The sequence below is a fragment of the Globicephala melas genome, chromosome 15, assembly GCF_963455315.2.
Source record: "Globicephala melas chromosome 15, mGloMel1.2, whole genome shotgun sequence".
Lineage (NCBI taxonomy): Eukaryota > Metazoa > Chordata > Mammalia > Artiodactyla > Delphinidae > Globicephala > Globicephala melas.
The window spans coordinates 6,559,647-6,584,629 of record NC_083328.1 but is presented as its reverse complement, the minus strand read 5'-3'; the positions used below and the strand labels follow the sequence as shown (position 1 = coordinate 6,584,629).

The 24,983-nt window shown below is 54.6% G+C and overlaps 4 protein-coding genes across 13 annotated transcripts; 2 read left to right on the top strand and 2 right to left on the bottom strand.

The window, feature by feature from the left end:
* Positions 1-59: 59 nt before the first annotated feature.
* Positions 60-4,360, bottom strand: CNPY4 (canopy FGF signaling regulator 4). 2 transcript variants are annotated; one of them, XM_030845956.2, is made up of 6 exons: positions 4,144-4,360; positions 2,085-2,211; positions 1,890-1,986; positions 1,527-1,649; positions 906-1,023; positions 60-813 (listed from the first exon to the last, which is right to left on the bottom strand). In XM_030845956.2, exons 1-6 carry the CDS (start codon positions 4,244-4,246, stop codon positions 689-691), a joined length of 693 nt encoding a protein of 230 aa, XP_030701816.1. In that variant the 5' UTR covers positions 4,247-4,360; the 3' UTR covers positions 60-688. The 2 variants fall into 2 exon arrangements, with proteins under 2 accessions (XP_030701816.1, XP_060141365.1); XM_060285382.1 differs by lacking the exon at positions 1,527-1,649.
* A 64-nt stretch (positions 4,361-4,424) lies between these two features.
* TAF6 (TATA-box binding protein associated factor 6) lies at positions 4,425-13,258 on the top strand. 7 transcript variants are annotated; one of them, XM_060284253.2, is made up of 16 exons: positions 4,530-4,670; positions 4,935-5,115; positions 8,368-8,583; positions 8,676-8,762; positions 8,887-9,040; positions 9,247-9,303; positions 9,388-9,507; positions 9,736-9,881; positions 9,979-10,056; positions 10,169-10,270; positions 10,377-10,559; positions 10,944-11,018; positions 11,151-11,276; positions 11,824-11,997; positions 12,285-12,482; positions 12,626-13,258. In XM_060284253.2, the coding sequence occupies exons 2-16, from the start codon at positions 5,080-5,082 to the stop codon at positions 13,004-13,006; spliced, it is 2,133 nt and encodes a 710-aa protein (XP_060140236.1). In that variant the 5' UTR covers positions 4,530-4,670; positions 4,935-5,079; the 3' UTR covers positions 13,007-13,258. The 7 variants fall into 7 exon arrangements, with proteins under 7 accessions (XP_060140239.1, XP_030701779.1, XP_060140236.1 ...); XM_060284252.2 differs by having other exon boundaries at positions 4,568-4,660; XM_060284256.2 differs by lacking the exons at positions 4,530-4,670; positions 4,935-5,115 and adding an exon at positions 4,425-4,480.
* On the bottom strand, positions 13,168-17,277 carry AP4M1 (adaptor related protein complex 4 subunit mu 1). The gene is made up of 15 exons (XM_030845942.2): positions 17,049-17,277; positions 16,859-16,947; positions 16,376-16,482; positions 16,201-16,297; positions 15,960-16,070; positions 15,791-15,871; positions 15,514-15,576; positions 15,349-15,415; positions 15,195-15,248; positions 14,961-15,067; positions 14,765-14,859; positions 14,377-14,421; positions 14,093-14,143; positions 13,847-13,958; positions 13,168-13,675 (listed from the first exon to the last, which is right to left on the bottom strand). The coding sequence occupies exons 1-15, from the start codon at positions 17,104-17,106 to the stop codon at positions 13,451-13,453; spliced, it is 1,362 nt and encodes a 453-aa protein (XP_030701802.1). The 5' UTR covers positions 17,107-17,277; the 3' UTR covers positions 13,168-13,450.
* An 85-nt stretch (positions 17,278-17,362) lies between these two features.
* On the top strand, positions 17,363-24,790 carry MCM7 (minichromosome maintenance complex component 7). 3 transcript variants are annotated; one of them, XM_030845909.3, is made up of 15 exons: positions 17,363-17,554; positions 18,749-18,828; positions 19,133-19,297; positions 19,458-19,582; positions 19,656-19,836; positions 20,139-20,276; positions 20,566-20,715; positions 20,916-21,030; positions 21,122-21,253; positions 21,471-21,554; positions 21,833-22,226; positions 22,498-22,581; positions 23,169-23,337; positions 24,108-24,217; positions 24,406-24,790. In XM_030845909.3, the coding sequence occupies exons 1-15, from the start codon at positions 17,524-17,526 to the stop codon at positions 24,605-24,607; spliced, it is 2,160 nt and encodes a 719-aa protein (XP_030701769.1). In that variant the 5' UTR covers positions 17,363-17,523; the 3' UTR covers positions 24,608-24,790. The 3 variants fall into 3 exon arrangements, with proteins under 3 accessions (XP_030701769.1, XP_030701770.1, XP_030701771.1); XM_030845910.3 differs by lacking the exon at positions 17,363-17,554 and adding an exon at positions 18,205-18,453; XM_030845911.2 differs by lacking the exon at positions 17,363-17,554 and adding an exon at positions 18,606-18,660.
* The last annotated feature ends 193 nt before the right edge of the window (positions 24,791-24,983 follow it).

Genomic DNA, 24,983 nt, shown 5'->3' with positions numbered 1-24,983 from the left:
CTGCCGTACCGGCCAGCTAAGATGTGTGCACGGCAGTTGTTTGAAATTTGGGGCCCAGCTGATATTTTAAAAAAAGTTTACTAGCGTTATAGAAAATTTGGCACCTTTGATATTACGTAGTGGCCCTGCAGTGAAATTAATATGTAGACCAAGTGTCTACCCCACCTAACTTATCAATATTACCCCGTCCCCATCCAGTGTCCCCTTCCCGTTCACAGACTGTTGGCATGTAGCCTCCTAGACGCCGGCAGCGTGTATAGGTCGTAGAATGTACATTCAGCTTCTTTGTTATGAGTCTAAAAACAGACCCTCGAGGGGCAAAGTGACTTTGCCAAGGTCCACCGCTTCTAAGCCATGTTGACCTCTGGGTCCGGTGGGGAGTAGCAGACATATTTAAACATCTCAATACTGTCACCACACACACCTGACAAGGGGATAAATGGCAGGTGGAGGACTCATCTGTCGGTGCCGGGCTTCCACCTACTGCTCCCACCTTTCTCCCCATAGCCATGCCATGCTGCACCACCAGGATCCTGCCTGAGACTACACGGGAGAGAAGAGCTACAAGCTCTAGGGTGGAGTCACTCGCACACACACACACTCTGAAAGCTGTGGGGCAGGGAGCGCTCAGACTTCAGACGGTTCTTCTCCAAGACCCCTGTCCCTCCTGGGGGCTCAAAGGCAAAGTTCAGAGTTCCTCTGGGTCATGCTTGGGGTGGCCTGGTGTGTTAGTCACCTCCTCCTCGTCCTCTTCTGTCTTCTCTTGCCCATCTGTGATCTTCTCCTTTCCAGTCCAAGTTTCCTGTAGACATGCTAGGTTGGGTGATAGAAAACAATTTAGATATTGGTCCTGGGGAGAGGGAAGGTTGTGACCTGGCAAGAAAGGGGCCAGCCGCCAGGCTTACCAGTTTCAGTAGCTCGGAGCACATGACCTTCACAGAGAAAATGCTGTAGGGGCTGCTCCTGATGGTGGAAATACCAGTCTCCCACGACGTCTTCAAACTCCTCCAGCATCGTCTCACACTGATCAGGTGGAAAGGTCAGAAGGGTATCTGCTCTGCTGGCCTCTGCAGACCCTCCTCTCTGCTCTTCACTCCCTGTCTCCCCACCCCACTTCGGAAAGGCAGGGAACCAGGAGGTTAAACTTGGCCTATTAGATGTGTGATCCTCATTCATTCAACAGACATTTACCAGCACCTACGCTGCCAAGTAAGTATTATACTCTGAGTCTCAGTTCCTTGCCTGTAAAATGGGAAGTGGTAATAGTACCTACCACATCAGGTTGTTGTGAGGGTTAAATGAGGCAGCAGCTGGAAAGTTTGTGGCCCCAAAGCAGGCACACAGTAGGTGCTCAGTAAGTGGCAGTATATATCATTAGCCTCCATTATTACTTCTTGATATGCTCCTGGGCCCACTTCAGTCAATGGCAGAGTCCCTGCTCTGCTCAAAGATGGACTTCCTTAGGATCTAGCTCCCGTCTCAGGTTCCCTTCTCACCTTCCTGGGCAGTGCAGTATCCTATCCTACCTGCTTCTTGAGGAACGTGACCTCCACGCTGGGCTCATCCCACAGCTCCAAAGGGATCCCCAGATCCACCTTCACCCCCTTCTGCACCAGGCCTTTCAGCGTTGCCATGGTCTGACTCTGCCCCTGAGAGATGGGAATTTGAGATCAGCCCAGGCCACTGCCCTGCCTCCTCCCCTTTTTGCCATATCAGCTTTGTCAACTACTGGAGACCCCGGTGAGTTCCATAGAGATGAGATGAGGGAGTCTACGATGGGGAGGGGACACTCCAGAGCTGTGGGGAGCTGGGCAGACATTGTGAGGACCTCAGGGGGTACAGGTTGTAGTTTCTGAGAGATGGGATCCTGCCCTGGAGAAGAGTCTGACCTTGGCATATCTCAGTGAGCCCTTGCGCTCGGCATGAACACTGTAGTCCAGGATCCGCTCACATAAATTCTCCAAGGCCTCTTCCAGCCTTGTCTCTCTGTGGGAAGAGGGGAAACAAAGACTCCCTGGATGCTGTGGGCGCTCCCAGGGCTCCTTCGGGGATTGGAAGGTGGAAGAACACCAAGAAGAACTCACGAAACACTGTAAGGGATGTGTCTCTTCCTCTTGCCTGTGTCCAGCACCTGCCCCAGCTCCAGCACCTCTCGAGATCGGCCAGTGCGACTCAGCTCGTCCTGTAGCTCCAGGCTCAGCAGTTTACATACTAGATATCCAAGGGGACGTGAAAGACAAACAAACAAAGCAGCAACTCATTCGGCAGATAAGCAAAGGCAGCAGAGCACAATGGTTATGGGTGCAGGCTCTGGAGCCAGCCTGGCAAGGCTGGAATCCTGACTCAGCCACTTAGTAGCTGGGTGACAATCCTGCTGTGCCTTGGTTTCTTCACCTCTAAAATGAAGATAATAATAGTACCTCCCTCACAGGGGTGTGGTGAGGATTAAATCAATCAATCTATGTAAAGCCCCGAGAATAGTGCCTGGCACGTGGTGAGCACTGCCTAACTGTTTGCTGTTTTCTGCAGTTATTTGTTGAGCCCCTTCTGGATGCACAATAGCAATACAGAGAGTAATAAGACCCATGATCTATCCACAGGACATTGCCAATGTCTCTGGGGATAGATAAAAAGGTGGTGACAATATTGTGTAATGGACTCTATCAAGAGACTTAATCTCACTAGGAAATGCAAAATTCATTCAATGGTCATTCATGGACTTCCTACTAGCCTACGATTTCCTCAAGGATGAGCATTGTGTCTCTTCCACCACTGTCTTCCCAGCACCAGTGGGTCCCAAGAAAAGGACAGGCCAATACAGAAGTGCCAAGCAAACTAAACACAGGGGCAAGGAGCAAAAGTGTCCCAAATGTGCCTATGGCACTATGCTAAGGATACACAGGGAGACACAGGTACTCTCCTTCCCTCCAATGCAGTGGGAGGTGACAGATAAGGAAGGAGGCTTCCAAAGGAGGTGACATTTAAACTGGGTCTTGAAGAACCAAAACCAGAAGGGCAAGGATCATTCCAGGCAAAGAAAAAAAACAATGTGCAGAGGCAGAGAGGTGTGAGAGGATGAGGCAGGCTCAGTGACCACTGAGAGGTTCAATATGGCTGAAGCATGGGCACTTCGGGGATGGGAGGTGGGGTATGGAAATGTAAGAAAGATGGAGGCCAGACCACAAACACTTGGATGCTCTGCCAAAACCGCTGGCTGTAGTCTAATCACAGCAGGAGGCCTGAAGAGGTGTTAAAGCGAGGACATACACAATTGAGTCTGTGTTTAGAAAAACTGACAGGTGTAGGGGGTTAAGAGTAGGGACACAAATGAAAGGAGAGGAGAGATGAGGACCAAGTCAGGAGGAACATTGCTACTGAAATGCAGTGTGGAGTGAGCCGAAGGGGAAAAGAATCCAGGAAGAAATTAAAGCCAGGGAGGCAACAAACCAGGGGACCAGGGCACTCTAAAGTGCCCCCTCCCAGATGGGCCCCATAGGTGATACAGTCACAGAAGATGCTGCTCACGGTAAAATCCATACAGTGCACACCCTCTGCAAAACCTCACAATTATGGGGAAACTCTCCCAGTTGTGTGGCCTCCTCTTTCTTTTATGAGCTTCAAAGGCTGACGTACTCACTCCCAAACCCCTCAGGAGGGCGTGGGGCCTATAATTTGGGAGCGTCTCCGCTGGGGTGGAGTAGAGGATGTCCACAGGTAATGAGCCTGACACCTCACTCCTGCAGTCTCTTCAGATTTAGGTCTGGTGGCATGGAGGACACACACACACACACACAAACACACACACACACACACACACACACACACACACACACGATGCTCAGTAAAGTGGTCGGTCCTGAGCCGATAGTCTCTGCACTACAATTCCCACAAACCATTGGGGGGCCCAAACCAGCAAGAAAAAGCGGGCTCCCTCTGGATGTCTCATGGGAATTGTAGTGCCATAGTTTTGGGGTAGCGCTATGCGTTCCCTCCGTTGACCCCATTCGAATTCCACCAGGCTCCATCAGAACCTCCCTCAGGTCCTGAAGGAGGTCAGGTGACCCACCCATCACGGTCCATTTGGTCTGGCCCAGACGGAGGTGGGGCAGAGGGATGCGAATAGGGGCTACTCCCTTTAGATACCTTCGCATTTGCTGGGCAAGCGTTCTGTGTCATCGTCCTCCTCCTTCGGCGTCCCAGACACAGTCAAAATGAAAAGCAACACTCCCAACCGCACAGGTCCCATGACCAAGTGCCGTCCACAGCCAACCACCTCCTGCCTTCAAACCAACTTCGGTCAGGCAGCGGGCCCTTTAAATCCCAAGGCTGTCGGCTGCAACTTTAACCCAGCCTGGCATGGGAAGCGCAAGCGCAGTGCCGGCTCGAAGGGGGCGGGGCTTCGCGGCGCTGCGGGCTTCCCCGCCTGGTTTTGTGGCGCCTCCCAAAGGTCCTGGCTGCCGGATAGTGAAGGAATAAACAAGTAATTACAGCAAGAGGGTGTGCTCCTTACACGTAGGCACAGAGACAGCATTTTTATATAATTTCAGGCCGTGAGCCTAGGGGGCTTATTCCGGCTCGTGGAAGGGGCAGTGACCTGCTCTCGGTCTCTGCCAGGAACTGCTCCTGGAGGGGGCGGGGCCAACATGGCGCCGAGCGCCGGGTGAGCGGCGGTGAGAGGCTCTTCCTGCGCTGGGCGCTCGACTGGCGGGGGCGGGTCTGAGTGGTACCCGGGACTAGACCCTTTGAAGGGCCCGTGTGGGGACCCGGAGGAGGACGGTTGGTTGTGTGTCCGTGCGCGTGGGGACTCTGTGTGTTTGCATTGGAGGGATGTTGGGGGGATGAGGTGGGCTCTCTACGCCTTCTTTCTCGCTGTACCCATTGCCTGGGGACCTTAGACCTGCTTCCCTGCTGGGGAAACTGCTACACGGATCTAGGTCAAGTTATTCTTCTGGGAAGCCTTCCTGCCGACTCCACTGACCTGAGATTTCCTGAGGCCGTGGCGTGTTATTTGAGCCTGTACTGGCAGAGGGTACCGCGGGGTATTGAAAGAGTAGTAGGAGTTCGCCAGGGAACTGGGACATGACCGCCTCCTGTATACCCGGCTCCAGGCACAGAGTATGTTGAATAAATGTGTTCCCTGCAGATAAGACTTATAAAAGCGGGGGAGGAGACCTGGGATGGTTTGAGAAGAACTAACTTGTATTTCGCTCCCATCTTCCCGCCCCTCCAACAGGCCCACACCCGCCCTCCACGTACACCTCGCAGTCAGTCCAAAACACCTTTGACATTAGTCTTCCTAATGCCAGCTTGAAGCGAGCCACTTTCCTTTTGGACACAAAGTAGATTCCAAGCTTGGGTTTATATCTTGTTCACTTGATAACAGTGGTACTTGAGGGTTTAGTGAGCACCTAATTCCTAAGCCTTACAGTTCATTCCTTTATTCAGCAGGTATTTATTGAGTATCTAGTGTGTCTCAGGCAGCAGTCCGGGGTCTCAGAATACATCAGTGAACGTAACAAAGATCCCTGTCCACACAGTGCGGAAAGCGGAGATGTGGTGGTGATAAACAATAAGAAATAATACAATATGTATCAGCAGATGTTAAATTCCATGGGAATTTTTTTAAAAAAGCAGAGTGGGGGTGGGGTGCAGTATTAAAGAGGGTGATGGGAATAGGCAGCCAGGGAACATCTGGGGAAGAGCATTCCAGGCAGAGGGAATAGAGCAAAGGTTTGAACAGCAAGGAGGACAGTGAGGCTGGATCAACGTGGAAGAAGGAAGGAAAGGAGGTCAGAGATGTGATGGGGAGAGAGTAAATCACAAAGGAGCTTGTAGACCATAATAAGGATTTCGAATTTACACTGTGGCACATTGGGAGCCAGTACAGGGTTTTGAGCAGAGAAATGACCCAAAGTGGTTTATTTTTTTAAAGAATCACTCTGGTTGCTATGTTGGGAATAGATGTAGGGAGCAAGGATGGAAGCAGGAAGACCTTATCAGGAGGCTGTTGAAGTTCCCCAGGGGATAGATGCTGGGAGCTGGTCACACAGTGGGAGTGGAGGATCAGATTGGATCACCTGGTGGATTAGCTTTGAGGGCTCACATAATGAATGCCCGCCTGGATGAATGGTGTTGCTATGAAGATGAGAAAAGCCGAGGCTGGAGCTGGTGGAGTGGGGTCATCAGGAGTTCAGTTTAGAAGGGATTCTAAGTAGCCAGTTTGATATACAGGTCTGGAGCTAGGAAGAAAGCTCTGGGCTGGGGATATAAATTTGCCATCATCAGCCTATAAGCGATACTGAAAGCTGTGAGAATGGTTGAGGTCACCAAGGGAATAAGTATAGCTCATACCTGTACAAGGACCAAGCCCAGGGCACTGCAACATCAAGCAGACGAGGAGAAGAGGAAGCAGCAGCAGAGGAAACGTGGAGAAAGTGGCCAGTGAAGGAGGAGGAAAACCAAGAGAAGGTGGAGTAGCAGTGGTGTCAAGACAGTGTCTCCAGAAGGTAGTAGGCAACTATGCCCTGTGCTGCTGAGAGGTCGAGGAAGATGGGGAAGGAGATGGGACTTTGGATTTGACAATGTAGAGTCACAACTTGATGAGTGGTTTCAGGCACCTAATGGAGTCAAAAGCCTGACTAGAGTAGGTTCAAGAGGAATTAGAGATAAGACAGCTCTTTCAGGGAGTTTTGTTGCAAAGAGGAGCCAAAAACCCCCAGAGTATCGCTAGTAGAGAAAGTGGGATGAAGAAAAGATGTTTTTCTCTTTTTAAAATTATTTATTTATTTATTTATTTTTGGCTGTGTTGGGTCTCCATTGTGGTGCGCGGGCTTCTCATTGCGGTGGCTTCTCTTGTTGCGGAGCACTGGCTCTAGGCACGCGGGCTTCAGTAGTTGTGGCACGTGCGCTCAATAGTTGTGGCTCGCGGGCCCTAGAGCACAGGCTCAGTAGTTGTGGTGCACGGGCTTAGTTGCTCTGCGGTCTGTGGGATCTTCCCAGACCAGGGCTCGAACCTGTGTCCCCTGCATTGGCAGGCAGATTCTTAACCACTGCGCCACCAGGGAAGTCCAAGATTTTTTTAAAAATTTTAACTGTGAAATACACATAACATAAAACGTACCATCTTAACCATTTTTAAGTGTACACGTTAGGGGCATTAAGTACATTCACACCCATCACCACCATCCATCTCCAGAACGCTTTTCATGTTGTAAAACAGAAACTGTACCTATTAAACAATAACTCCCCCTTCTCCCCTTCCCTGCTTCTGGCACCCACCACTCTGCTTTCTGTCTCTATGAATTTGACTACTCGAAGAACCTCATATAATTGGAATCATACAGTATTTATCCTTTTGTAACTGACTTATTTCACTTAGCACAACGTTCTCAAGGTTTATTTGTGTTGTGGCGTGTGTTAGAATTTCCTTCCTTTTTAAGGCTGAAGAATATTCCATGGTATGGGTGGACCACTGTTTTGTTTTTTGAAGATGGGAGAAATAACTGCATTTTGTAGGGCTAATGGGAGTGATCTGGTAGGTCGAGGAATTGACGATGATGCAGGGATGGGGGGGGGATGCTGGAGGGATGCTTGAGTTGGGAGGGGCATGACCAGAATCTCTACAGTGAAAGGGAAGGCAGAGCATGAGGGCGCCCTTGCTGCTCAGCGGGTGCACGTGGTCGTGGGAGCCTGGGGAGGTCTCTTCTGATGGCCAAAAATCAGGGAGGAGAAGAGGTGTCAGATGAGACAGAAGGAACCTGGGTGCACTGAAATGTAGGACCATCAGGCAGCATTAAGGGCCCGTTTGAAGTTCGTGGCCATGAAAAAAGTGCACATTGGTCAGGATGGTTGTGCATTTTCTCATCACATTCAATTGTAAGGGCACATAGGCTCAGACAGGGAGAGTTGTTTTTAACCAATGTTGTATTTTTGTCAAGTGTGAATAATGATGCATGACGGAGCAAGACACATGAAAGCAGGCACATTAACAACCTTAGGGAAAAAAGATGCTTTCCACATTTTACAGAGAAGAAACCCAAAGCTGGGAGAATTTAAGTAACTTGCCCAGGTAACATAGCTAGGTAGTGCCGGGGGTGGGATTTAAACTGAGAGCTGAGATCATTCCACTATACCTCACTTGTACTGTGCCTGACGTAGAATCAGCTCGATAAATTGTGTCGAACTGGGTCCAAGTGCTACCTCCTCCTGTTCAGCCGGTGCTGTTCACATGGGGATGGACAAAGGGCACCCCCCGAGCCCCTTCCCCCCTCACATCTCCACTGTTTTCCCTTTGTTGCGGCCCCTCCTGAACGGACAGCCCCTCTTCTTGGGATGTCCCTCTCACGTTTCCTCTCACCCCCCTGCCAGGGTCTCCATCTCTCCGCCCTGGGGCATCTTCCTTCAGGGGAGGGGAGGAGGGGCTCCAGAATGGCTGAGGAGAAGAAGCTGAAGCTGAGCAACACCGTGCTGCCCTCGGAGTCCATGAAGGTGGTGGCCGAGTCCATGGGCATCGCTCAGATTCAGGAGGAGACCTGCCAGCTGCTGACAGATGAGGTCAGCTACCGCATCAAGGAGATTGCACAGGTACCCTGGCCTCACTGCACTGTATGGAGGGTGCTGCCCAGGCCGCCTTCTTCCCCAGGGTCTCGGGCTGACATCTGTCCTCCCATCCCTAGGATGCCTTGAAGTTTATGCACATGGGGAAGCGGCAGAAGCTCACCACCAGTGACATTGACTACGCACTGAAGCTAAAGAACGTCGAGGTGATGGGAATGCACAGGACTGAGGGGGCAGGGTACTGAGACCTCCCATACGGTACATTTGCCTCAGCCAGACCTGCCTGCTTGGGCTCCCTTCTCATCCCAGTGTCTCTCCGTCCTGTTGTAGCCACTGTATGGCTTCCACGCTCAGGAGTTCATTCCTTTCCGTTTCGCCTCTGGTGGCGGCCGGGAGCTTTACTTCTACGAGGAGAAGGAGGTTGATCTGAGCGACATCATCAATACCCCTCTGCCCCGAGTGCCCCTGGATGTCTGCCTCAAAGGTTGGGGGAGGGGAGGGGAGAGCAGGGGATGGGGGGCGGGGAGGGGAAGGAGCAATTTGTATGGGTGTGAGGAAGCACGCGGAGAAGGAGCCCTCAGTGTGAGATCCCTGGTGAGGAACAGGAAGGAAAGCACGCATCCCTTGGTGTGGAGTGACTTCCTGATGTCTGCGCTCAGCAGTTCACCTTAACACCTTCCTTCCTCGCAGCTCACTGGCTGAGCATTGAAGGCTGCCAGCCAGCTATTCCAGAGAACCCACCCCCAGGTAACCTCCGTGCCCAGCGTCCAGCACCCACCCCTCTCCCTCCTCCTCCCTTTACATCTCCTGCCTTGACTGCTTTCCCACCAGCTCCCAAAGAGCAGCAGAAGGCTGAGGCCACAGAACCCCTGAAGTCAGCCAAGCCGGGCCAGGAGGAAGACGGCCCCTTGAAAGGCAAAGGTCAGGGGGCCACTCCAGCTGACGGCAAAGGTCAGTACTGCTGGGCCAGGCCTCTTGCCCCAAAGCCAGATGGTCATTTGTGAAGTGGGTGAGGTCAGGGCAGAGGGCAAGACCTCAGGCCAGGAGCCCCAGAGAGGATCAAGAAGCCCCAGGGAAGCCGGGTCTCCCTGGGTGGGGGAGGTGAGGGTTGAGGTGTGTCTGGCGCTGAGGCCTCCTCTGGAGCTTTCTTTTCTAAACCTGTCTTCCCACTTCACACAGGGAAAGAGAAGAAGGCGCCACCCCTGCTGGAGGGGGCGCCTCTGCGACTGAAGCCCCGAAGCATCCACGAGTTGTCTGTGGAGCAGCAGCTGTACTACAAGGAGATCACAGAAGCCTGTGTGGGCTCATGTGAGGCCAAGAGAGCGGTGAGGCCCCGCCACCCGGCCCTGGCTTTACCCCTTCGAGGCCCCCCGCGCCCCCCGCAGTGTCGGCCCCTCTTCACTCGCTCCCCTCCCCCCACAGGAGGCTCTGCAGAGCATCGCCACGGATCCGGGGCTCTACCAGATGCTGCCGCGCTTCAGCACCTTCATCTCAGAGGGGGTGAGAGGACGCGGGAGGGGGGGACCTAGGACAAGGTTCCGGGGTGAGGAGGAGGGAGAGGAAGCTCACCGGAAGGGTCCCGCTGCCCCATCGCTTCTCTCCCTGCAACCAGGTGCGCGTGAACGTGGTGCAGAACAACCTGGCCCTGCTCATCTACCTGATGCGCATGGTGAAGGCACTGATGGACAACCCTACTCTGTATCTAGAGAAATACGTGAGTGGACCTGCCCGCCCACCTCTCATCCCAGGCTCTGGGGACCCTGCCACCACCCACAGGAGACCATTTGTCAGAATCAGCTGACTTGAGGCTTCTCCCTTAGGTGCATGAGTTGATCCCGGCTGTGATGACCTGCATCGTGAGCAGACAGCTGTGCCTGCGGCCAGATGTGGACAATCACTGGGCGCTCCGGGACTTCGCCGCCCGCCTGGTGGCCCAGATCTGCAAGCATTTCAGCACAACCACTAACAACATCCAGTCCCGGATCACCAAGACCTTCACCAAGGTGAGCCGTTTCCCATCACTACCTGGGGTTGTCACCAGAACAATGAGAGCTTCACTCAAACCATTGTGGCTGCAGGAAATGATGCTGAAACCCAGGGGAAAGGGGGCAGGGGGACAGGGACTGGGACTTGAGCTGCATCTCTGGTGTCTTTTTTTTTTTTTTCCTAATTGTGTGATTCCATTAACTTAAAGTTCAAAAACCAGAAAAACTAATCTCTGGTGGTAGAGGTCAGAATAGCGGCTACTTTGGGGAGGAGAGGGTGGCTGGGAAGGAGCTGTCATGTCTTAATGGTTTACTAGGAAAATTTGTGTATGAGAGACTTTGGTCCTTAGTAGTTAGCTTTTCACACCCCTTTATTTGGGTTTATTTTCCATCCCCTTACAGAGCTGGGTGGATGAGAAGACCCCGTGGACAACGCGCTACGGCTCCATCGCAGGCCTGGCAGAGCTGGGACATGATGTTAGGCCCCAGCGGGGGGGGGAGCCCTGGGGGAGGGGAGGGATCGTGAGGTCAGAGTGGGCAACAGCCCCCTGACCTGGGAGACACTGTGGTGACCCCAGGGCCCCGGCTTCTCCCCTTCTCTTCCAACAGGTGATTAAGACTCTGATTCTGCCGCGGCTACAGCAGGAGGGGGAGCGGATCCGCGGGGTCCTGGATGGCCCTGTGCTGAGCAACATCGACCGCATAGGGGCTGACCACGTGCAGAGCCTCCTCCTGGTGACAAAGCCCCACCCCCACCCTCCCCCATTTCTTCCCGCTGATCCCCCTCTCCACCCCCCACCACACACACACAAGGATAATGTTTAGCAAACATACAGCATCTTTCATTCATCTATCCCATCTTCGCCTCTTACGTTCAGGGCACACCTCAGAGTCCCATATTGTTTCGCAGCTGGAAAAACTGAGGCACTAAGGGGTTAAGTAAGAAATAAGAGTCTTAACTCTCAGCCTGTGACTTCAAGCCTGCACTGCCCCTGATGCTTCTGCACCACTCTGGCCCATTCTGTGCAAGGCACATGCCCTGTGGACCTTAGATATCACCAGCGTAATTACTCAGCAAGTTCTCCGCTCCCACCAGCTAGTGCCCAAGTTCTCTATGAAGAAAAACCACAGCATTCCTTACACACTGATAACCCAGCACAGCCTGGCTTCCAGCAGGAACACTGAAATAGTGGGTGACCTCCTTTCTCACCCCTTCCCCCATCACGATTCTCAGAGTCACTGCCCTCCCTCTACCTGGCTGCTCTTTGCCTTCTCTCTGCAGAAACACTGTGCCCCTGTTCTGGCAAAGCTGCGCCCACCGCCTGACAATCAGGATGCCTATCGGGCAGAATTTGGGTCCCTCGGGCCCCTCCTCTGCTCCCACGTTGTCAAGGCCCGGGCCCAGGCTGCTCTGCAGGCTCAGCAGGTCAACAGGACCACTCTGACCATCACTCAGGTCAGTACAGGGTCCGGGGAGGACAGGTGAGCAAGTGGTAAGGTGAAAATGAAGAAAAACACGGCAGTGGTTCCCATCCAGGCGGGACTCACACCACGAACTCGGGCACACACACTGACTTTTGTAAAACACAGGCCCCCTGAGTCAGCCGTCTTTGGGGGTGTCCAGGCCCCCTTTGTGATGATGTCCCAAACCCAGTGAGACCCACGAGGAGCAAGAGGAGCCCTTTTCATAGCTGGTATCTTTCATAGATGGTGACGTTTTCTTCCTGCTGCTTCTTCCTACAGCCCCGGCCCACGCTGACCCTCTCACAGGCCCCCCAGCCTGGCCCTCGGACCCCTGGCTTGCTGAAGGTCCCTGGCTCCATTGCGCTGCCTGTCCAGACACTGGTGTCTGCTCGAGCTGCTGCCCCGCCTCAGCCTTCCCCTCCCCCAACCAAGTTCATTGTCATGTCATCATCCTCCAGCGCCTCATCCACCCAACAGGTATGTGGAGCCGTGTGGGACCAGGGGTGGTGGGGACTGTGTCACCATGTCACCGATTATTTGGTTGGAGCAAGGGAAGTATCCCCCGGCCTCGGGTGTGGGAAGAGTGCAAGGCAAGCGGCACTGCCTTTCTCCCCGCCCAGGTCCTGTCCCTCAGCACCTCGGCCCCTGGCTCAGGCTCCACCACTACCTCTCCTGTCACCACCACCGTCCCCAGCGTGCAGCCCATCGTCAAGCTGGTCTCCACCGCCACAAGCGCGCCCCCCAGCACTGCCCCCTCTGGTCCCGGGAGTGTCCAGAAGTACATCGTGGTCTCTCTTCCCCCCACAGGGGAGGGCAAAGGAGGCCCCACCTCCCATCCTTCTCCAGCCCCTCCCCCGACCTCAGCCCCCTCCCCGCTTGGGGTCAGCGCCCTATGTGGGGGGAAACCGGAAGCTGGGGAGAGCCCCCCTCCCGCTCCAGGGACTCCGAAGGCTAATGGCTCTCAGCCCCCCGGATGTGGCTCCCCTCCGCCTGCGCCTTGATGCTGTCACACGTCTGCTGACCTTCTTCTCTCCCCTGTACTCACTCTCCCTCTCTCCCTCTCTCTCTTTCCCTCTCTCCCTCTCTCTCTCTCTCTCTCTCACACACACACACACACACACACACACACACACACACACGTGTGCGCGCGCGCTGGGTGAAAGGAAATAGTAGTCAGCTTCCCCCACGTGACTTTCTCTTTCAGTATTGTACAGTCAGTTCCTCAGAATAAAAGTTTGATTTTTAAATTGTGATCCACCTCAGTCCTTCCTGGGTCAGATCCCACGGACGGGCGGTTGAACCCGTGGAGCCCCCCTGCTCTCTAGGACTCAGGACCCTTCCAGCCAGAGCCACAGCCACAGGCCAGGATGCTGGGAGAGGAAACGTTGTCCTTGTCCTGATGCACAGATCACCTCCTTTGCCACCCGTGTCCTCGTTTGGGAGGCTCAGATCCGAATGACATAGGCGTCGCTGTGGCTTAGGTGTCGCACCCACTTGTGGGGATTGGCGTTGCCGCATGGTCTGAACGCCAGCCTGAGGAAGCGAACCTGGAGGCCAGAGCATGTGTGCCGGGGAAGTTCAAACGAGAGACTGGCGGGGCCCAGCCCCAGAGGAGGAGCCGAGGTGGAGGGGCCTTGGCCGGGAGGCCCAGGGAGGCCCGGGACGTCCATCTGTGAGGGGCAGAGGCAGGAGGAGGGTGCTGAAGGCATCAACAGGAAGGAGGGCAGGGGAGCCGAGGGGCCAGGAAGCTGACCACGCAGACCGACCGCATTAGGAGGCTATGGGTCAGGGCTGAAAGTGGAGGTGGGAGGAGAGGGCCTTTGAGACTCAGCGGCTGATACCTGGAAAAGGCCTGAGAGCTGAGAGCCTCCCTGCACCCGAGGAAGGTCCCAGCGAAGGGCTCCCTCCCCCAGCTCTGCCTTCTGCTCTGGGCTGCTCAGCTCCTGAGACAGGCTGGAGTTGGGAGAGGAAAGGTGCTGGGTTAGCCCCTGCCATCCCACAGCTCCCACTTTCCTCCCCCAGTGCTGTCCTGTTGTCCGGAGAAGCTGGTAAACCCACCCGTGGGCCCACGGTGCACACACGCTCACCTGACCACTCCCCGTGGCAGGGGAAGGTGCAGCCTGACGTTGAGAGCCTGGCTGCAAGGAAAAAAGGACCAGAGTCAGCCCCAGGAATGTCGTGACGTGTCCCATCTTCATTACTGTCATGACTGGAGTTCTGCACAAGTGCCACCCCACCCCCTTCCCAAACTCTAGTGCCTCTAAGCTGGATTCTGAGGCTGGTTGGCCGCACCTGAAGGTGGAAACAGCAGGTATCTTGGCCTTGTCTCCTACCCTACGTAGCTGGACTAAGCTTGGCTACCCCCACTTACCTCTTTGGGGGCAGGTCACATCGTAACTTCAGATAAACCTGGAGCCTGGGTGGGAGGGCACAACACCATTACTCAGGCCCTATCCTACCGGCATCTCACCATCCCTCACACAGGGCCCCCACGTGTGGCTGCGTGGATTTTGCCCCAAGACAGACAGAGAAGGGCTGAAATCCACCCAACTCCACGAGCCATTACGTTCACGGAGCTGGGTCCACTTGTGGGGGAGGGTGCTTTTACTAACTCGGAGCCAATATCACCACCACCACCACTCCTTCACAGCCAGTCCGAGGGGTAAACAGATACGTGTATATATGTGCACACACACGTACATGCGTACACATGTTGGCTTGGGCTCCAGAGAACTTCTAGAACGGGGAAACGGTCTCACCTGCCTGAGCCTCGGTCCCAATGCACGGAAGGAAAGAGCCGGAAGGGGAGCGGGGAGGGGAGGTCATCTGAGAGTTGATACCTCATCACCGTCAGCTGAGACCAGAGAGGAATGGAGGTGAGTTTGGTCTCCTCACACCTGAACTGCCTCCCTTCCCCTCGGTAGGTGGAATATGCTAGGCCAGCCCGATCCTGACCTCACCCTGAGGTGGCTGCAGGCGGAGGATTCGATGAGATTCAAACTCATCCAGATGCACCGAGCTGTGAAATGAGACCTCATCCACCCGAATTCCTGGCCCATAACCTGGAAAGAGAGAAAGACCCCTCTCCTAACCCATATTTTGGGAGGGGGTGGGGAGCTGTCTCTAACATCCCTCCATGAAAACTTTGACAGTGACCTCGACCTAGGAGAGAAAGACCCACTTTCTCACCTCTCAGTTCTGACTTCCCCACACAAAACTCTTCCGTCAAGCCGATGCGCATCTCTGTCAGAGGAAAGAACAGAAGAAGCAGCCAAATACCCCATACATGCCACCAAGGAGCCTGTCCCAAACCCCACCCTGGTCCAGCCTGCAGGCTGCTCACCAGAGCCGCTGGGCAGAAAGCTCCTGAGTCGTATCTCTCCCTGCACGTCCACCTTCAGCAGCGAGCCCTGAGAGCGACAGGAGGTCAATGCCCAGACGTGACCTCCCCGACACACTTCCCAAAGGTCGCCTGTCCTCAGCCGCAGGGCTGGGGGCCCAAACTTACGTTAGAGGCTATCAGGACGGACAATCTCTCGACCACATCCAGAAACACTTCATTCTTTTGGCTCTAAGGAAAGAGGGATTTGGGGGTTGATCAGCCTGTGTTCTAACGCGGACAGGCAGAAAGGACAGGACAGTGGAGGCTGGAGCCCTGGGTTGGGGACGCGGGTAAGGAAAGGGATCATCCACGTCTAGAGAAAGTGGAAAGATATGCTGGGATCTTGGACTCTGGGGGCTGAGAGAAAAACCAGAGGATCTGAACCCATCAATCCCTCCCTCACCTGGTCAGAGCGGCTGGACAGCACCGGGCGGCTGGCTGCACTGCTGGGGGCCACCTTGCTCTGTTGTGTCTCAGCCCCAAACTGGAAATCATCCAAAGCAATCAATCCTCACGTATGACACTTCCCACTAACCCTCCTCAATCCTGGCCTCATCTGTCCGTGGACTGACCAAGCCAACGCTGCTGAGGTCAAAGAGGCTGAAGGGTTTGCTGACCACAGCCTCCGTCTGGATGAAGTTCCTCAGCATCTCCGTGGATGTGGTCTGTACATAGCCATAGTCCTATAGGTAAAAGAAGGGCAGTCTTTGGGTGGTCGGGGGGGAAGGGGTGAAAATGAATGGACTCAGCCTCCCAACCATGGGATGCATCTTCAGGGAACGGGGGACAGGGAGGGACATCCTTGGACCTCACCAGCACTTCATCCAGAAGTTCGTAGACCAGAGCCACGTTGCGGGAGATGGTCCCCTCACCCAGGGAGCCACAGTAATCACCCAGGAGCGTGGCTAGCCTGCAGAACAGGACGGAGTGTGCATACCCTCCTCCTCTCTGACCCCCACGCCCGTGTGCCCAGCCCCGCCCTCCTCACCGGGAGAGCAGCTCTAGGAGGCTGAAGGGAGAAATGTTTTCGGAAGTCGTGGCCACCAAATAGAGGCCGCTGTGTCTGATGTGAATAAAATGACGGTCATCGTGGTGCTGAGGCAGAGGCAGGGGGAAAAAGCATTAGCAAGAAAGAGTTGTAGTGATTCCTGGCCCATGAGACCTGGGCTGGTATCCTGATTCCCCTACTTACTAGCAACGTGCTTGTGCCACATACGAAACCTCCCCAGGGCCCAGCTTCCTAATGTGTAAATGGAGTTAATAATAGTACCTATTCCAGAGTGGCTGAGGATTGAGACGTGCGGGGAGCTGTGCCTGGTGCATTGTGAGCGCTCAATAAACTTTTATTAATATTATTTAGAGGAATGTACCCCCCAACTGGAAGCTCTCAAGGAAACAGCCCTGGGAGGAGGCGCCCCCCACCCAGACCCACCAAGCGCATCCCCTCCACCCCACCCCCGCCAGTGGTTACCATGACAACCGGAGACTCGTCTCCAGGCAGTCCCGTCAGCTTCCGGTAGAAGAGCTCGGCCACATCCCGGCCTCCGCTGTCTCCGCGGACTGACCGGGTGGAAGGACAGCTAAGGAGCTGGCGACACTGGCTGGCTCGGGGGCACTAGTCCCACCCAGCCCCTCCCCCCGGCCCCGCTGGCCAAGGATACAGTCCTTGTAGATGAGCGGGTCCCCCTTGGAGGACAGAATGAAGAACTGGGAAATCATGGCCGTTCTGGAGAGTAGACCAGGATACAGCGAAAGTTGGGCCTGCCCCGCCCTGCGGCCCCGGAACAAAAGGACACGAGTGGGCTGGCCCTTTAAGAGCGATTCTCCTTCGACCGCGGGAAACCCGGCGCCCGCCCAAGCCTCGCCCAGCCTTTCCCTTCTGACACCCGCGCCGCTCCCCCGTCACTCAGCCCAGATTCGCCCGCTGATTGGTCGTGGCAGGGGCCCGTGGCGAGCGGGAGGGGCGGAGGGCATCTTCTCCGATTGGCCCGCACTCAGCGGCGCTGGTCACGTGGGGAGCGACGTTTCGCGCCAATTTCGGTTGGTCGCCCGCAGTCCGCCGCGCGGACGTTTTTAGCTGTCCGGGGAGTGAGAGCTCAGAGCCCGCGAACTGCTGCCGCACAGCCCTCAGCAGCAATGGCACTTAAGGACTACGCGCTCGAGAAAGGTGAGGGTCTGCAAGTGTGGGAGGGGCGTCCTGCGCGGGAAGTTTCCTGGTCAACACCTGTTTGGGTGAGCGGGGGTCCCGGGGCGCCGGGTTCGGCGCGCGAGGCCCGAGGCAGGGTCGGGAGGTGGCGGGTTGGAGGCACGGGGTGCCTGGGATGCGCACGGGGCGCCGAGGTCGGGGGAAAGCTGGTAACCGCGTACGGGAAAAGAAGTAGGGGTCGTGGTGGGTAGGCGGACACCCCGGCTGTAAGTTCCAGAAGGAAGGGTCGCGCCAAGGGGAGACCAGGCTCTCAGGGAACCCTGTCAAAAGGTTCAGGGTCGGCCACCCGTAGTCCCACTTCCCTCCGCGCTCTTAGGTGCTCCGAGCGCCAGAGACGCGCCGAAGCTCGGGGGGCGGGCAGGCCGGCCGCTGCGCTCCGGGATTGGCCGCGTTAGGCCCACCTCCAAGCGGAAGTGGAGGCGGGCGGAAGTTGCGCGACGCCGCTGGAAGGAGTGTCGTGTGTAAACAGTGTCCTTCCGCGCGGTGGCCTCGGAGAGAGCTGCTGAGGGTGGGGGCCTGCCTGGAATTGGGGTGCTTATCAGAGGCAGAGGGAGGAAGTGGTGGGGTGGGACGATGTGGCCCTTGACGAGCCGGCCAATCGCCGGACGGGCTCCCGCCTTGGGCGGAGGAATCCCGGGCTGTGAGGCGGCGGCATCTGGGCCCATGTGCTTCTTTGTTTACTAAGAGCGGAAGCCGTGGCGGGAGAGGGGGTGGGGCGGAGGACGGGCCTGGTGGCGGAGATCCCAGTGAGGGCAGCGGTTTAGGGGACCGAAAGAAAAGGAGAATAAAACGCGTGGAAGAAACGCTGAGAACCTTGAGACCTGAGTGTGTTGCCGGCTGTGGGAGGCCCTTAGGAAACGGTACTGAGATTTCTAACTAAGGCAGAGAGTGGAATTCCCCTGCGGGGAGGGTATCGGTTAATACTCTAAACTGCCCGGGGCCGCTTTTTCTTCCCTAGGCCAAAACAGGCTTGTGAAAAAGAGTTCTGCCCTGTTTGGGGAGAATTAGGTAGGCTTATTTGAATGTTGTTTCGATTGATGAGTTCATCGATCTGATTTTAAATGGAGGTGAGTTTCTTAGATTTCTCTCAGACGGGTTTTGCAGTAAGGTATCTGAAGAAAGGTTGACTTTTACGGTTTTACGCTTTTTTTATAGAAAAGGTGAAGAAGTTTCTACAAGAGTTTTACCAGGATGATGAATTTGGCAAGAAGCAGTTCAAGTATGGCAACCAGTTGGTAAGTCTAAGGTTGGGTAGAGGGAATGGGGCAGTGACTTAAGCTATAAGAGCTATTAGCAAATGCATTTTTGTGTAAGTTACAAGCTTAACACTATACCTGATACCAGTGTATCACTAGATTCACAATAATTAAGGTATTTTCAGGGGTTGGGGGGCTGAGAAGTGAGTCTTGTTCTGTCTCACACTGCTGTTTCTCCCATGTGGGGCCTGGGACCTGTGTGCTGAGCTTGTGGTGACAGATTTTTGCTTGTCAACACTGGTAAGGTAAATTTGGCCCCGTGGCTATCTCCTCTCCACCCCAGGTTCGATTGGCTCATCGGGAGCAAGTGGCAGTGTACATAGATCTAGATGATGTAGCTGAGGATGACCCTGAGCTGGTGGATTCAATTTGTGAGAACACCAAGCGCTATGCTAAGCTCTTCGCTGATGCTATACAAGAGCTGCTGCCTCAGTACAAGGAGAGGGAGGTGAGAAAAATGCAGGGCATGGAACTTAGGTATTTTTCGAGAAGGTTCTTGGGGGGGCAGAAAGCTGGCTTTCCAAGCTGGCAGAAAGGGGGCAGTGATTTCTGCTGGCCCCCTTTACGTGCTGTCCTTTCACCATCCTGGTTTTTGCCTTTTCCTTTAGGTGGTAAATAAAGATGTTCTGGACGTTTACATTGAGCACCGGTTGATGATGGAGCAGCGGAGCCGGGACCCTGGGGCAGCCCGGAGCCCCCAGAACCAGTACCCTCCTGAACTTATGCGCAGATTGTGAGTGGTCTCGGTTGGGAAGGGTGTGGGGTTTGATCCCCAGAGCCTTGCTAACGACAGTTTTTTCCCTTAGTGAGCTGTATTTTCAAGGTCCCAGTAGTAACAAGCCTCGCGTGATCCGGGAAGTACGGGCTGACTCTGTGGGGAAATTGGTAACAGTGCGTGGAATTGTCACTCGTGTCTCTGAAGTCAAACCCAGGATGGTGGTGGCCACTTACACGTGTGACCAGTGTGGGGCAGAGACCTATCAGCCGGTATGTATGGAGCAACGAACAGTGCATTTTGTAAGAACTAGTTTTGTCTGCTGACGTTCACTTGTTATATTCTCTGATTATTGTAAATCATGCTGGTGTGTTCACCTTTCATTTTCTTTTTAGCGTGGAGTGGTTTTTTTGTACATTCTATGTTTTTTGTTTGTTGACATCTACTAGGGATAACGTAAGACATTCGAAAGTTCCCTGGCTTTTGTGACAAAGAGGAATGTGATTCAAGTAACTGACTCTAAGGGGCTCCTTTTCTTATGATTTCCTTTGGTGTTTCCTTTTTTGTATCTTAGATCCAGTCTCCCACTTTCATGCCTCTGATCATGTGCCCGAGCCAGGAGTGCCAGACCAACCGCTCAGGAGGGCGGCTGTACCTACAGACACGTGGCTCCAAGTTCATCAAATTCCAGGATATGAAGATGCAAGAACATGTGAGTTTGGGGTGTGTGGTCCAGGACCCAGGGAAGGTGGAGCTTGGGAGTCCACTGGAGTAGGAGGAAGAAATTAGAACAAGCGAGAGAGGAGCTGAGGCAGAGAAGTCATCAAGAGCAGCAGGGAAGTTTAACTGGAACTTTCTGATTAAGTTGGGAAGAGGTAAAGGAGAGCTCAGCTTCCCTCCTGTGGGCTTCTGTGAGGCCGAGCAGGCCAGGAAGCGGAAGAGCAGTGTGCCTGGGGAGGGGAGGTTAGTCTTCGGAGGCCTCACGTACCCTTCTCCCCCAGAGCGACCAAGTGCCCGTGGGAAATATCCCTCGCAGCATCACGGTGCTGGTAGAAGGAGAGAACACAAGGATTGCCCAGCCCGGGGACCATGTCAGCGTCACCGGTATCTTCTTGCCAGTCCTGCGCGCTGGGTTCCGACAGATGGTCCAGGTGAGAAAGGGAGTTTAAAATGAGGAGGTGGTTTTTCCTTTTTCTTCTTATCCCCTTATTCTTATCCAGCCCCACAGAGAAAAGTGTCAATAGCAGGACACCAAAGCAGAACGAAAGGTTTTGTTAGGAACTCCTGAGGGAATCACGTGGATGGGCAAGTTAAAGAACTTCATCCATACCCTGGCATCTTCCTGCCCAAGGGTTTACTCTCGGAAACTTACCTGGAAGCCCATCGGATTGTGAAGATGAGTAAGAGTGAGGATGATGAGTCTGGGGCAGGAGAACTGAGCAGGGAGGAACTGAGGCAAATTGCAGGTGAGGGGTCGGGGGAAAGACTGGGAATGTGAGTTTCATCCGAGCACTTTTTATCCCCCAGAAAACACTTTTACTTTTCCCTTTCCCACAGAGGAGGATTTCTATGAAAAGTTGGCAGCCTCCATCGCCCCAGAGATCTATGGGCACGAGGATGTGAAGAAGGCACTGCTGCTCCTGCTGGTGGGAGGGGTGGACCAGTCTCCTCGAGGCATGAAGATCAGGGGTGAGTGCAGCGTTCAGGAAGAAAGGATGGGTGACCAGGGCCCGTGTCCCATAGGCCACAATAAAAGAGCAGGCGTCTTGGCTTCCAGGGCACGGGGTGGGATTAAAAGAAATGGTGCTGGGCATGATGGGGGCAGATCTCGAAAGCACTTTTCTCTGTTTTTGGACGACTTGCATTGAAGGAATAGTCATTCAGGGGCTTCCTTCCCTTCCTCCAGGCAACATCAACATCTGCCTGATGGGGGATCCTGGTGTGGCCAAGTCTCAGCTCCTGTCTTACATTGACCGCCTGGCCCCCCGCAGTGAGTAGTCAGATCCTGGGAAAGGCAAACTGAGGGCAGGAGTAGGACCACCACGCGTCCGTGTTTGTTCTCTTCTGGGAGCGTTGGGAAATGGAGATTCAGTGCCACCACCCACAGACCTGCAGCTGCCTTGGGAAGGCCTGGCTGGGTCAGAGCAGTTCAGTACAGGCTTTGCCTCACTAGCCCTGTTTCTTCTGTCCTTTGCCCCGTTGTTGCTCCCTTGTTCTCTGCTTTTCCTAAACATGTCTATTTTCTTTCTCCCTGGCCCTTTTGTTCAGGCCAGTACACAACAGGCCGCGGCTCCTCCGGAGTGGGGCTCACAGCAGCTGTGCTGAGAGACTCCATGAGTGGAGAGCTGACCTTGGAGGGTGGCGCCCTCGTGCTGGCTGACCAGGGTGTGTGCTGCATTGATGAATTTGACAAGATGGCGGAGGCTGACCGCACGGCCATCCACGAGGTCATGGAGCAGCAAACCATCTCCATTGCCAAGGCGGGCATCCTCACAACGCTCAATGCCCGCTGCTCCATCCTGGCTGCCGCCAACCCTGCCTATGGGCGCTACAACCCTCGCCGCAGCCTGGAGCAGAACATACAGCTTCCTGCTGCGCTGCTCTCCCGATTTGACCTTCTCTGGCTGATCCAGGACCGGCCTGACCGAGACAACGACCTGAGGTGAATGCAGCTCAGCACTCAAGGAGACACCCTTTAGTAACAGTCTCTGGAGTTGGAGGAGAAATTGGAAAACGCATTGTCTGCTCATGGAAACTCCACAACCTTTCCCTCATACAGCAGGGGCTGGTCGGCAGTTGTTAGAGTGGGTCAGGGTTGAAAGTTTGTCCCTGCCAGGCTGTGAGGTGGAGGGGTGAGGGGCCAAGATGTAGAGTTTGGGTGTGACGTGTAGCACCAAAGAGACAGGGTTCCTACTTGTCTCCCCTCTTCCCAGGTTGGCCCAGCACATCACCTATGTGCACCAGCACAGCCGGCAGCCCCCCGCCCAGTTTGAACCTTTGGACATGAAGCTTATGAGGTAGGAGAGCTGGGCGAGGACTGGTGTACTTGCCCAAGTGCCATGGGTGGCAGTGTCTTGGCCTGTGTGTGCGTCTCTTGAAAAGCTTTCACTCCTCCTCCACCACATGTCCTGAGTCTAAGAACAGTGAGTCTAGGTCCCCCTAGCCTGGCCACGGGAGACCATGACACAGAACCTGCCTTTCATGCTACCTCCACCACCTGCCCATCTCAGGGTTGAGACAGGTTCAGATTTTTGGCAAAGCTGCATCCTGCTGTACAGATACTTGATAGCACTATTCTCTCCATGGAGTCTGTCCAGGGACTCCCAGGGATTCCTCAAGTTTTTCTTCTTTTTACCTATTCACTTGAAGTTAACAAAACCGCCTCTTAAGACAGGTGGATTTGTCATATTCATGTAAAGGCCATTTTCCTAAAAACTGGGGAATAATTTGAAATGCAGCATTTGGAGAAATCCATCAGTGATACTTAAGCAAGCAAATACTCATCTGCTGATTTTTTTTCTACTTAAAAATACCCCCCCCAAAGTAAAACTCTTAATGCAGAAAAAACATACTCTTTGCACCCCTCTCTCCTGCTTTCCCACAGACGTTACATAGCTATGTGCCAGGAGAAGCAGCCCACGGTGCCAGAGTCTCTGGCCGACTACATCACAGCAGCGTATGTGGAGATGAGGCGCGAGGCCTGGGCCAGTAAGGATGCCACCTACACTTCCGCCCGGACTCTACTGGCTATCCTGCGACTGTCCACTGCTCTGGTGAGTGCCAGTCTGTCCTGCTGGAGGATGGTCCATTTGGGCTGTACTGGGCAGCCTGCCTGAACGGGGCCCCCTCGCGGCCTCCGTCCGCGCAGGCCCTGCCGGGGCTAAAGTGCTGACAGTGCAGATAGCGGTCCTCTCCGTGCTACCGCACTGTGGGTACTTGCTGCTCCAGCAGGGCACGGCCAGCGTCCGTGGAGGGAAAGGCCTTCTCCCTGCTTCTCCGACCTCACCGAGGGGGTGGACGAGTTAACTTCACCCCCTGTGTCCCAGATCCTGTGCTAGGAACGTTCATTTCTGTCCTCACATCTTGGACCTTAGTCCTGGGGGCTCCAAAGTGCTGTTCGTGCAGGTAGTGTGATTACCTGACCTACTGCTGAGCTAGCACTTCCCGAGCCCCAGGGACACTACCTCTCTGCCAGTTGCTTTCTTGGCTGAGCTCCCCAAGCTCCATCTGTCGTGGTGGGGAGCCCAGTGGAGTTCAGAAGGGTCTGGTCTCCCTCACAGGACAGCTGAACACCGGGACTGGCCAGTGTTGAGAGGCGGAGACTTGGGCAATTGCTGGACGCTGCCCTGGGCATTGCACTTGTCTCGGTCTGACAGTGCCGGCCCCACACTGCGGATGCTTGGCGGGAGGGGAGGGGCCTCTACTCCTTTGTGAGTAGGAACACGTGGGTTGCCCAACCTTAAAGCTGGAGCTGTGGGGGGGGGTCCCTGACTTTGTTCCACCCCCCTCCTCCCGTTCCCATCTCTCCCTACCTTCCCCTTAGGCACGTCTGCGAATGGTGGACACAGTGGAGAAGGAGGATGTGAATGAAGCCATACGGCTAATGGAGATGTCCAAGGACTCCCTTCTGGGTGACAAGGGGCAAGCAGCCAGGTGAGCGGCTTAGTGAAGGATGTCAGGAGTTACCTTGACCTTCTTGAGCAGAAAATTTATCCTGTGGCTTCTGCATCCCTGTGTCTGTGATGTTGGCCTCAGAATTCTAACCCTGACCACTGCTGTTCTGTTGGTACTGGGTGTTCTTGTTGTCCCTGACCTTGCACACCCATGCTTGTTTCCTCCAGGACCCAGAGACCAGCGGATGTGATATTTGCCACTGTCCGTGAGTTGGCCTCGGAGGGCCGCAGTGTCCGGTATTCCGAGGCAGAGCAGCGCTGCGTGTCTCGCGGCTTCACACCTGCTCAGTTCCAGGCGGCCCTAGACGAGTACGAGGAGCTGAACGTCTGGCAGGTCAATGCCGCCCGGACACGGGTCACTTTTGTGTGATTCGAGTCGCTTGAGACACTGGTATCTACTCTGCATATGGTCCTAATCCCCCTTACTTTAAAGACCTAGAGATGCCCTTGAGGGGAAAGGAGGATCCCTTCTTTTTCCCAAGCTGCACTTGTTTTACTTATTCATTTTGCTAATAAAGTGTGTGTAGATTTGCTGCCTTCTGTTGAAACAGGGTATTTTGAGTTTTCTAGATTCCTGTCTTTTCCCTTTATGCTTGTCTTACTCCAGCCACTCATAGTCTACTCAGGGGAGTTCTTGCTCTGCCTGCCAGGCACTGATAAGAGACTGCACGGGGTCTCCACTCCCTCCCCCGCTCCAGTTCATAGTCTCAAAGTATGGACACGAGTACCTCTGCCTCCTGGGGTTC

Excerpts from the sequence above, each read along its gene's own strand:
- CNPY4 (XM_030845956.2), bottom strand. The coding sequence starts at position 4,246 with ATGGGACCTGTGCGGTTGGGAGTGTTGCTTTTCATTTTGACTGTGTCT. Across the intron at positions 1,987-2,084 it reads CACATCCCTTACAGTGTTTC|AGAGACAAGGCTGGAAGAGG; the intron begins GTGAGTTCTTCT and ends CTCTTCCCACAG. Across the intron at positions 1,650-1,889 it reads GCTCACTGAGATATGCCAAG|GGGCAGAGTCAGACCATGGC; the intron begins GTCAGACTCTTC and ends CCCATCTCTCAG.
- TAF6 (XM_060284253.2), top strand. The coding sequence starts at position 5,080 with ATGACCGCCTCCTGTATACCCGGCTCCAGGCACAGA. Across the intron at positions 11,019-11,150 it reads TGGCAGAGCTGGGACATGAT|GTGATTAAGACTCTGATTCT; the intron begins GTTAGGCCCCAG and ends CTCTTCCAACAG. Across the intron at positions 12,483-12,625 it reads GCGCCTCATCCACCCAACAG|GTCCTGTCCCTCAGCACCTC; the intron begins GTATGTGGAGCC and ends CTCCCCGCCCAG.
- AP4M1 (XM_030845942.2), bottom strand. The coding sequence starts at position 17,106 with ATGATTTCCCAGTTCTTCATTCTGTCCTCCAAGGGGGACCCGCTCATC. Across the intron at positions 14,144-14,376 it reads TGTGACCTGCCCCCAAAGAG|CCAGGCTCTCAACGTCAGGC; the intron begins GTAAGTGGGGGT and ends TTTTCCTTGCAG. Across the intron at positions 13,959-14,092 it reads CTGCCACGGGGAGTGGTCAG|CCTGTCTCAGGAGCTGAGCA; the intron begins GTGAGCGTGTGT and ends TCCCAACTCCAG.
- MCM7 (XM_030845909.3), top strand. The coding sequence starts at position 17,524 with ATGGCACTTAAGGACTACGCGCTCGAGAAAG. Across the intron at positions 19,837-20,138 it reads GGGCAGAGACCTATCAGCCG|ATCCAGTCTCCCACTTTCAT; the intron begins GTATGTATGGAG and ends TTTGTATCTTAG. Across the intron at positions 21,254-21,470 it reads TCGAGGCATGAAGATCAGGG|GCAACATCAACATCTGCCTG; the intron begins GTGAGTGCAGCG and ends CCCTTCCTCCAG.